The sequence below is a fragment of the Gracilinanus agilis genome, chromosome 1 (assembly GCF_016433145.1).
Source record: "Gracilinanus agilis isolate LMUSP501 chromosome 1, AgileGrace, whole genome shotgun sequence".
In the NCBI taxonomy this organism is placed as follows: domain Eukaryota; kingdom Metazoa; phylum Chordata; class Mammalia; order Didelphimorphia; family Didelphidae; genus Gracilinanus; species Gracilinanus agilis.
The window spans coordinates 140,085,140-140,096,246 of record NC_058130.1 but is presented as its reverse complement, the minus strand read 5'-3'; the positions used below and the strand labels follow the sequence as shown (position 1 = coordinate 140,096,246).

The window sequence follows — 11,107 nt, the reverse complement described above, 5'->3', positions numbered from 1 at the left end:
CTTCCTTCCTTCCTTCCTTCCTTCCTTCCTTCCTTCCTTCCTCTCTTACTTCCTCCCTCTCTCCCTCCCTTCTTCCCTTTCCTTTAGCCTTCCTTTCTTACTCCCTCTATCCATTTTTCCTTTCTTTTCTCTTCCTCCTTCCCTCTCACCCTTCATCCTTCTTGCCTTTCTTTTCCCTTGCTTTGCCCTTCTTTCCCAACTTCCTAGTATCATCCTTTCCATAAACAGAATACTAAACCAAATATAACTTTTTCCTCATGTCATCTTATTCATAAGCTTTGCAGTCATATAGGAAGGAAGTGATCTGGACTCTGGCCCTCTCACTTTTCCATAACTTTGGCCTTGAACAAATCTTTTTAGCCTTAGATAAGAGGCTAGACCAGATCGCCATTTTGAGGTCACATCCACCTGTGAGATGATAATAATAATAAACATTTACATAGTGTTCTAAGGTGTTCAACACTCTTAGTAGATTATCATAAATTTTCCTGAGTACAGTAATTATTCAGGAACTACTGAGGCATATGTTAGGGTTATTTCTCCCTTGAGAGAAACAGCTGCAGACTGGCTCAGGAAGAGTTCCCCATCTCAGTTCTTTTGTCTTCACTTAGTTCTTCAATGCTCCTTATCTTTCTCCCTCTGTCAGTATCACTTCGTGTAGCTGTTGGTATTTTGTTATTGTTTTTCAACTCATGTATACAAAGAAATGTAGCATATCAGAGATGGAACCTTAGAATAAAGAATATTGGAGGGGGCAGCTGGGTGGCTCAGTAGATAGGGAACCAGGCCTAAAGATGTGAGGTCCTGGGTTTAACTGTCCTTAGAAACTTTTGGCTATGCAACCCTGGGCAAGTCTAATTGCCTAACCCTTACCACTCTCTGCCTTGGCAATGATATTTAATAAGGATTCTAAGACAGAAGGTAAGAGTTTCCCCCCCAAAAAAAGAAAAGAAAAAAAGGGAATATAGTCAGAATTGAAAGAGACTCCCAATCATATTGTTTAGAAGTGTTTAACCTAGGGACCATGAACTTAGTTTTTGTCCTTTGATAACTATATTTCAATATAATTGTTTTCCTCTATAGTTCCATTTATTTTATTTATGCATTTAAAAACTTTCTGAGAAGGGGTCTAAAGGTTACATTAGACCACCCGAGGGGTCCTTGACACAAAAAAGGTGGAGAACCTCTGAAGTAGTAATTATAACACTCATTGTGTTATAAGTAGAGAAGCCAAGACTTGTAAAGGAGAGATGGCTTACTTAAGGTTGCAGAGGTTCCCAGATAGCCAAGATTTAAACTCTCTTCTCTGACTCCATATCTAGGACTCTCTCCATCATTTCACAAGTGTATGAATATGTATACAAAAGCGATGCTTTTGCAATTATTACCTATTTCCTTTGTTGGTGCTACTTTTGCTTCTGCTGTCAGAGAAGGTCCTCAGTGCTTCTTTGACTCATCTGCAAGAGAATTGTAGACCATCAGAAGAGAAAGGCACCTTAGTCGATAGTTTATCTCAGTCTTCCCTAAGACCATGGGGGCCCACTCCCTTATTTTACAAAGCCCCAGAGAGAAGGGACTTGTCCCTGGTTATAACATAGACAGTTGAGGGGGCAGCTAGGTGGCTCAGTGAATTGAGAAAGAAGCCTAAAGACAGGAGGTCCTAGATTCAAATCTGGTCTTAGACACTTCCTAGCTCTGTGTCTCTGGGCAAGTCACTTAGCTCCCATTGCCTAGCCCTCATCACTGTAGTATCTGAAATTCTTGAGAGACAGTATTTCTTCATTTTAAAATAATTTATTATTTGGCCAGTTGAGACATACTAATTGTCATCAAATGACTTTATCATCATAAAATAAATGGAATATCCTGACACAGGTACCTATATGCATTTTGGGGAGTTCATTATTCATCCCAAGACATCTCTAATTGGCAATCAGCTAATTAGGAGGTGGTCCATCAGACCTTCTGCCTTTCCCAAAACTAACAGGTTAAGTTTCATGTGTATGCCAGAAAAGTGTCATTGCAGAACTTTCCTGTTGAACAGAATCTATGGAAGGACCACACTCCCCAGGACAAAGAGGATGCAAAAATCTATAGACTGAATGGCACCAGCTCTGAGAACTGGCTCAGGAATTCTCCCTAATAAACCGGAACTGATTTGAGGCCTTTATAATCTAGGACCCTGATATAGAAATAATACAATGTATTAAAAATACATTCTCACACTACTCTTCTGCCCTAGAGCTGATACACAGTATTGATTCTAAGATGGAGGATAATAATTTTTAAAAAGATTAAAAAGTAAAAACAAAAGCAGATAATTTAGTACCCAACTTAGGATCAAGTCTCCAGACCTCTTTCTGTAATGGCATCACCATGAAGGTGGGAAGAATTGAAGTTAGTTTTGCCTGAAGGATTTTGTAAGAGCAACATCTCGAAGCAAACAAAGGGATGGGGTGGTTTGGGAGGCCTGTGTTTCATCTCTCTCCTTGGCATCTCCAGACAGCGCATCGGTCAGGACCTCTTTCTGCCGGACCAGGCACTCCTCGATGGTGACAGTGGCCCTCGGGGCAGGGGTCCTCTCCACACGTCATCCCAGAGGTTCCACCACATCCTGCACATCACCACCTCCACCGGGGACCACGAGAAGGTGGCCCAGGTAATGCCATTTCCACATTCACCCATGTTTTTGCCTCTGAGATTCCAGAGCTTCTCTGGTACAAGCAAACCTTCTTCTAGTCTTTATGGGAACAAGTGTAGTGAGCAGCAGAGCACAAGGGTTATAATCTGCATTCTGCTGAGAAACTGAGGCCCTCAGGGTGAACAGACTTGCCCCAGGTCACACCAGTGCTCCATGGCAGTGCTCTTGACTCCCACATTCAGCACTCTTTTCACTCCTCCCATAATGCTCTGGTGTGAAGGGTTAAATAATTTGAAGTCTTTGTTGCTTCCCAGTTTCATCAGTGCCCATGTCCTTGGTAAACTAGGGATTCTCTCCCGGAAAGCAGCTTTAGATTAACAAGCTAGCGTGGGTGGGCCTGTACAGGAAACCATCCCTCTGGGCTTCCAGGAAAACTTTGAATTCAGCCCTGGGTTTGTTTTGGAGGATTAATTTTGGGACTTGATAATGCAGGTGAGCTGAGGCAAGGATTTGGGTAATGATGCAAAAGTACACATGGAATCCCAGTTTGTTGATTTTTTTTGTCTGTGTTTTTAATTTTTGTTAAACTCTTCTTCCTGGAAAGATGAGCAGGTGGTTGGGCCTTCTTTCCCTGGGCCCAGATGAGATATACTCACCAGGGGAGCCTTAGGGAACACTGAACTCTTCCTACCACCATCACCTTGGATAGAATTAAAATAGGATTTGAGCTATTTCAGTGAATGAAAAGGAGTTGTGTTTAGCTGTAGGACTAGTAAGTTATTTGAGGCTTACCAAAGACAGGCAGTGTAGTGAAGTAGAAATGAGAATGAAGTGAGCCTTGGAAAACTTTGATACAAATTCCAGCTTCAACCCTTCCTGATACTTCAGACAAGTCATTTCTCTTTTTCTGAGCCTCAGTCCTGTCAAATGCAATCTGGGAAATATTACACCCCACAGGGTTATTATGGAGAATATAGATAAATATAAACTTTTATATTTTTTAAATAAAATTTAAAGTGCTCTATGATTAAACATTGTTATTATTATGAAAACCCCATGCAGTTTTAATAATAACTAACATTTACATAATGCTTACTATGTGCCAGGCCCTTGCTAAGTGTTTCCAGTTATATCATTTGATCCTTGCAACAATCCTGTGTAATTGTTGTTGTTTAGTTGTATCCAACTCTTTAGGACCCCCATTTGAGGTTTTCTTGGCAGAGATACTAGAGTGACTTGCCATTTCCTTCTCTAGCCCATTTTACAAATAAGGAAACTGAGGCAAATGATCAAAGCAACTTGCCTGAGGTCACACGGCTAGTAAATGTCTGAGGCTGGATTTGAATTCAGGAGAATGTCTTCTTGATTCCAGGCCCAGAATTGTATCTGTCGTACCACCTATCTGCCTTCTCCTACCCCTTGGAGGTAGTTGCTATCATCTTTATTTTACAAATGAGGAAATGAGCTAATAGAGATTAAATGACTTGTTCCAGGATCACCCAGATAATAAGTGTCTGAGGTTGAATTTGAGCCCTGGGAGGCAGTCACTATTATTATCCTTATTCTACAGGAGTCAGAGATGCCACTGAGGTTTATAAACCTGGATAGCTGGGAGGATGTTGGTTCATTGTGCAAAAAGGAGGGTGGGTTTGGGAGGAAAGAGAATGTAAAGAAGTCTCAGGGGACAGATTGCAGTTCAGCCATGTCTGCTTCTTCTGTGGGACTCCCCAAATGTAAGGAGCCAGGCTGACTCACTGCCCAGGAGGGCAAGGGCACCAGCCACAGCCCTACGCAATCTGATGACAGGACACACAGGAGGAGATTTCCCAATTGTACCCACGTAGTTGCTGCTTGGGCTCCAGGTAGCAGCTCTAAGGAACCACCTCTGCCTACGAAACAATGAGGTTGGGAGCTTGTATAACAGAAGGAGGAGGTTGGGGCAGCTTGGTGCCTTGGTGGATAGAAGACCAGGCGTGGAGATGGGAGGTGCTGGATTCAAATGTGGCCTCATACCCTTCTTAGCTGTGTGACCCTAGACAAGTCACTTAACCCCCATTTCCTATCCCTTACTACTCTTCTGCGTTGGAACCAATATTTAGTACCAATTCTAAGGTGGAAGGTAAGGGTTTTTAAAAAAGCAAAAAGCTAGAGGGAAAAGGTCAGGTTGGGGAATGTGGTAGTCATGTTGGAGATAATCCCTGTGATTGTCTGGTCATCCATGTTGTTCTGGACAATCAGAAATCCAGCAAAGGACTTCTAGTAGGGAAGTGATGCAACCAGCTGTGTATGACTCTTACCAAGAGGCTATTGGAGCAGTCCTGGGGGAAGGAGGATGGAAAGCCTGAATGGGAAGGGGTGAAGTGGAGAACGTTGGCATTGTATATCTAGCCCCCTTTCCCTCCCAGACCCTCATCCCTCACCCATCGATCGGCTCAGAGGGTTCCCTTTTATCTCTTCCACTTTAGGGCCTCTATGACAACTTCCTGAACATGAAGCTCAAAGATTCTACCTTAAACTCTGTGTGTACTGCCATGGATTGGTTGATATTTGAAGACATCTTGGACCAGGCTGTCCGACATGGCCAGAATTTCCAGCTCATGAGATACTTTCCTTTCCTCCCTGTGGCCTTCCACCTCCTCTTTGCAGCCAACAGCGTCCCTAGGATATCCTACCCCAATAGCCAACACGAGGCAAGTGGCCCAGCCCCTTGGGATGGAGGGGAACTAAAGAGACTATTGCAAAACCCACATTCATCTGAGGCAGGGTTTTCCCTTTTTTCCTAATATTAGAGTTGACATCTGTTTGACTCCAAGTCCAACACTCTTTCTTCTAAAATTTTTAAATTGTTTTTATTCCGCTGTACCTAAGGGAGCATAGCCAGATGGAACCTTTCTCCATCCCCCAGTCCAATACCCTACAACTTCTATCCATTCCAAAAAAAAAACAACAAAATTTTTTTAACCATGACTTATCTTCCTCTTCACCTAGCAATAGATCTCATAAACTGAGGATAAATCAGGAGGGGCTTGTCAGGTGGCTAGGTAGCACAGTGGATAGAGTACCAGGCCTGGAATTGGAAGAGCCTGAATTCAAATCTGGCCTCAGACACTTCTTAGCTTTGTGACCCTGGGCAAGTCACCTAATTCTAATTGCCTAGCCCTTATAACTCTTCTGCCTCAGAATTGATACTTAACAGAAGGTAAGGGTTGTTTTTTTGTTTGTTTGTTTTTTGGTTTTTGGTTTTTTTAAGAAGAGCACAGGGGATTGAGAGTCCTGGAAATAGAGAAGAGGTCTCTATCTTTTCTCTGTTTAGTTTACCATTGATACCACCAAATAGCTCTTGGGAATTCTGATTTCTGGAACCTTCTGGGATCCCTGTGGTGGTCTCCTTCCTGGAATGGATCCTGGCCATCCCTTACCCACCTTCCTTCCCAACCAGTTTTAAAAACCAGCTTCAGAATCTACCCTCACTGCACTGTGCTAACAACATGCCATTGCCCTCATCCCTTCCAGAATGTGCACATTTGACTCTCCTGTGGGCCCTGGCATATTCTCTGCCTATTGTACCATGGCCCTTTCCCCTAGAGATAGACCTTGTCATTTTTGGTGGGGAAGAGCTGCTCATCAGACCACTTGCTTAAAATGTATTCTTTTGAAACCCATCTCCAGGCACTGAATAAAATGAACCAGACACAGAACTTGATTATGTCTCTGGTATCAGGAGTCACACCAACTGCCCGAAGCCGTGCAGCTCCACAGTCCCTCATCCTGGAAGCCCTCTGTCTACTCCTGGACATCATCTCCCCTAAACTTCGCCCTGTAAGTCAGTTTCTGGGTTTGGGGTTTGTGAGGTGAGGGAATGGAGGCGTAGTCACCCCAAATCACCTCAAAGATAATGGTGGGGACAATCTGAATCCTTGATCTACAAGGGAAGGGCACAGAATCAGGGCTCACTTCTGCAGAAATTATCTCTCTTCCATAAGAGTTGGCAAAGGGACCATTTTTTCCTCTTTAAATGAAAGTATCCCAGGACAGTAGTATCCATGTGTCTTCCATCAGTCAGAGCACTCCTCCATAAAAAAGAGACTGGTCTCCCATAAGACCAGAATGTTTTTTCCCTCACTACTGTATAGAACAAAAAGGGAACAGAAAAGGTAAGGAGACCCATACTACTGATTGTGTCTCCTTCCAGACCATAGACACCTCTCATAAGCTTGAGACTCGAAGATTCCAGTATAGTATATTTTCCACTCCTCTCTCCATGTTAGTCATAGAATCTTAGAATCATAAAGTTTTGGAGCCAGTAAGAAGTGATTATAATCAGCTGGCCCAGAGGTGTCAAACTCATAGGTGGATATGCCTTAGTGTGACTGAACCAGATTAAATGTAATTGGGAAACATTGAATAAAATAAAAATACAGTACAATATAGATCATGTTAATTTGTGATTTTCTAAATATATGTGACCTACAGAGATCAATTTCTATTTCTGATCATTGTCCAAATCTTCTCTTTACAAAAGAAGAAAGTGATGTGAAGGCCCAAAAGTAAAAAAAGGAAAAGATAGGGAGAAAGAAAGAGAAATTTGGGGAGAAGAACACTTAAAAACTTTAGAGAAATAGTGCAGTTTTTCAAAAACATTTCCAGGATTTTTATGTATTGTCCCAGAAGAATGTAAGCTCCTTGAAGGCAGAGATTTGGGTTTGTTTTTTTAATCTTTGTAGCCCTTGAGTATGACAGTTTCTTTCACATAGAAGGTACTTAATGAATGTTTGTTGACTTTAATTCAATCTCTGTACCAAACAAGATTATTTTCCTGCTTATGTGCCTAAGCTAACAGAGTGACTTTAAATCTCTAAAGGGTGCTAACCCAATTAATTGTGTACATTTCTGTTTTCCCCAAATCTGTTCTCTCTTATTCCTTCCCTCTGACTACAAATAAAGAAAAGTTGTAGTGTCCACAGTGACTTGTCCTGCAGAGCTTGGTTCTCAAAGCGTCCACCAGAGGAGCACAAGCTTTGTGAAGTCAGCAATTCATCAAACATTTATTAAGTACTTCCTGAGTGCATAGTAGAATGCAGGTTCTATTAGGTTGGGAAAGATCCCAATGAAGACCGAATCTGCTGTCCAAGAACTAACCTAGTTAAGAACTGAGAGGTACTTCAGTAGATTGGTCTCTCAGTTCTTTGGCTCTGGTAACCCTTGAAACAAAGGAAACTTAATGACCTTTGGTCTTGTGTAGTCGCCCTTTTGCTTCACAGTAATGCCAACAGAGTGACAGATAAGGGACCAGAGGATGGTTAGAAATAGCTTTTTAGATAGTCCATAAACATTAACTTACCTGGAAGCTAGGTGGTTCAGGGGATGGAGTACTAGGCCTGGAGTCAGAAAGTCTCACCTTCCTGAGTTCAAATCTGCCCTCAAACACTTACTAGGGGGCAGCTAGGTGGCACAGTGGAAGAGTGCCAGTTCTGGAGTTAAGAGGACCTGGGTTCAAAATTGCCCTCAGATACTTCTGGGCAAGTCACTTTGATGTGGGCAGAGAGATCAGGGTTTTGTCCTAAGAACTGACAACTCAGGCAGTTTCCATATAGAGCAAGCTTTATTGTTTTTAGGGAGGGGTGGTGATGGTTTGCCCATGGCGATGGAAAGGCCCCAAGAGCTTTTCAGGAATGCTTTTTGTTTTGCTTAGTTTTCAGGGAAGGGGTCAATTTTTTGGATAGTTGCAGCCTTGCCATACCCAAGAAACTGATGTCACTTTACCCATGATTCACCTTGTTTCTGAAGTGGGGATAGAGGGGTGAAAACTACATTGTAAATGAGATGCTAATGATATGTTAACCACCTTGGCTCCAAGGAGGGAAAGTCCCTGGTACAGTGCCCATGCTGATTGGTTACAGAGCTCCTGCCTACATCCTTGTAGCAACCAGTCACCATCCATACACTAACCTGTCTGCATGGCAGCCCACATCAACTTGACCTCCATTGCCTGGCCCTTATGATTCTTCTGTCTTGGAACCAATACTTATTATTGATTCTAAGATGGAAGATAAAGGGTAAAAAAACCAAAAAACAAAAAACCTATAGCTACCAGGTGTAGAAAATGAAAAGGGAGAAAAATTTTAGGAAGAATGTGACAAGATCCCTTCAATTAAGTCAAACATACATTGATACCTAGTGAATTGAGTGCAGAGGTGGGCACTGGGAATGAGGCTGAAAAATATTTTGGTAAATATGCTTCAGGTATAAGAAATGAGATAGAAAGCCTATAGATTATTCAGTACCCCTCACACCTCTAAAATGTCAATTCTTTTGGAAAAGAGTTGGAAAGCATTACGCATGAAAAATACTGAGAATTATTACAAAAAATGAGCATAAAGATCATGGATTCTGAGCTGAAAGGAACCTCAGAGACCATCTGGTCTAAGCCTTTCATTTTACAGATAAGGCCCAGAGAAGAAAATTGGCATGTCCATGGTTGTGCCAATGATGAGCATCTAGTCCAAACCCCAGGTCCTCTGACTTAAAGCCAGTGTTCCTTCTACTACCTTGAATGAAATGGATTGTAACTCAACAGATAAGAAACAGCTAATATAATAGATCCCAGTTTGCTTCTACTTGCCATCAAGCTACTGACTAGTTAGGGCAAAGATCAAAATCTCCATCAAAATAAAAGTCGTCACTATTTCAATTTCAACAATTTCAGACAATTTCAACAGCTCCAATCTGACTTAATCAAATGAACCATCGATATGGAACATTGGGAATTGGCAAAGATGTCTACCTAGATTACTACCATTTTCTCCTCAAGTTTAAATGATGTAAAAGTTATAACAATGTCAAGTTCAAAATATCCTAGATATTTCAGATCCTTCATGACCTCATTTGAAGTTTTCTTGGAAAAGATGCTGGTGTGTTTTGACATTTCTTTCTCCAGCTCATTTTACACATGAGGAAACTGAGGCAAGTAGTATTAAGTGACTTGCCTAGGGTCACATAGCTAGGAAGTGTTAGAGACCAGTTTTGAATTCAAGAAGATGAGTCTTACTCCAGACCCAGCATTCTTGCCACTGCACCACATAGCTGCCCCAGGAAACTGGGAAATGGCAAAGATAACTACCTAGATTACCACTATTTCCTTCTTTTTTTACCTTCCATCTCAGAATCAATACTGTGCATTAGTTCTAAGGCAGAGGAGCAGTAAGGGCTAGGCAATAGGGGTTAAATGGCTTGCCCGAGGTCACATAGCTAGGAAGGGCCAGAGGCCGCATTTGAACCCAGGACCTCCCATCTCCAGGCCTGGCTCGAAATCCACTGAGCCACCAAGCTGCGCACGCCCTCCCTTCTCTCCCCCCCTCCCCAATTTTCCTTCTAAGGTTTAACTTATGTAAAATAGAACAATGTCAAGTTCAAAAGAACCTAGACACTTACTTAAGCCATCCAATATTTCATCTCCTTGGCAAGTACAGGAAAACGACAACCAAAAGCATCGCCAGTTTAAAAGTACAAACTCATTTGTAAAACACTGCAGAAAAGGAAGGTAGTGGAATATCATGAGAAGTGTCTGCTTTTACTACAAAAAAGCCAAGTCTCCATATCGCTTGACATGAGACCCAAATGAGCCTCATCCTCCCAAGAGCATTAATGGATGAAGCTGACAAGAAAACAAACAGACAGAAGGCAGAACAAATTGGTCACTGTTTCTATGGCAATCTATTTTCATCAGTAGTGAAAGGAACCACCACCAATTGGACCCTCCCCTCCCCCCCCATACGAAGAAGTAGAAATAGCACTTAGGAAGATGTAGCTAGGAAGGATGACTGCACCAGACCAAATTCATCCTGAAGAAATCCATCCTGGACAACATAGAATCTTTTTTTTTAAACATTTATTAATGTTTATTTTTTAGAAAAGTTAACATGGTTACATAATTCATGCTCTTACTTTCCCCTTCACCCCTCAAGCTCCCCCACCCCACCATGGCCGATGCACATTTCCACTGGTTTTAACATGTGTCATTGATCAAGACCTATTTCCATATTGTTGGTAGTTGCTTTGGTGTGGTAGTTTCGATTCTTCAACCCCAATCATGTCTGCCTCAACCCATGTGTTCAAGCAGTTGTTTTTCTTCTGTTTCCACTCCTGCAGGACAACACAGAATCTTGAAAGCATTGGGAGGTTGCTTTACAGGCTAGCTCAGAAAGAGGGGAAGGTAAAAGATTGAGGTGGGGGGAATCTCATTGGTCATTCTCCAAAAGACAGTTAAGAAAACATCCATAGCTGCTTTCCCAGGTGGTTACTTTTTCATCTTCATTCAAGATATACATAACTAGGGGCAGCAGATGGCTCAGTGAATTGAGAACCAGACCTAGAGATGGGAGGTCCTGGGTTCAAATGTGGCTTCAGATACTTCTTAGCTGTGTGACCCTAAGTCACTTAACCCCCATTGTCTAGCCCTTACTGTTC

General features: G+C 42.2%; 1 protein-coding gene across 1 annotated transcript in view; it reads left to right on the top strand.

Moving 5' to 3' along the window:
* Nucleotides 1–11,107, top strand: part of CHTF18 (chromosome transmission fidelity factor 18) — a 61,295-nt gene that overhangs the window by 32,706 nt on the left and 17,482 nt on the right. The window contains exons 15-17 of the mRNA XM_044657116.1: nt 2,503–2,659; nt 5,107–5,331; nt 6,311–6,460. Of these exons, the coding sequence (XP_044513051.1) occupies nt 2,503–2,659; nt 5,107–5,331; nt 6,311–6,460 (532 nt within the window). The remainder of the gene's footprint in view (nt 1–2,502; nt 2,660–5,106; nt 5,332–6,310; nt 6,461–11,107) is intronic.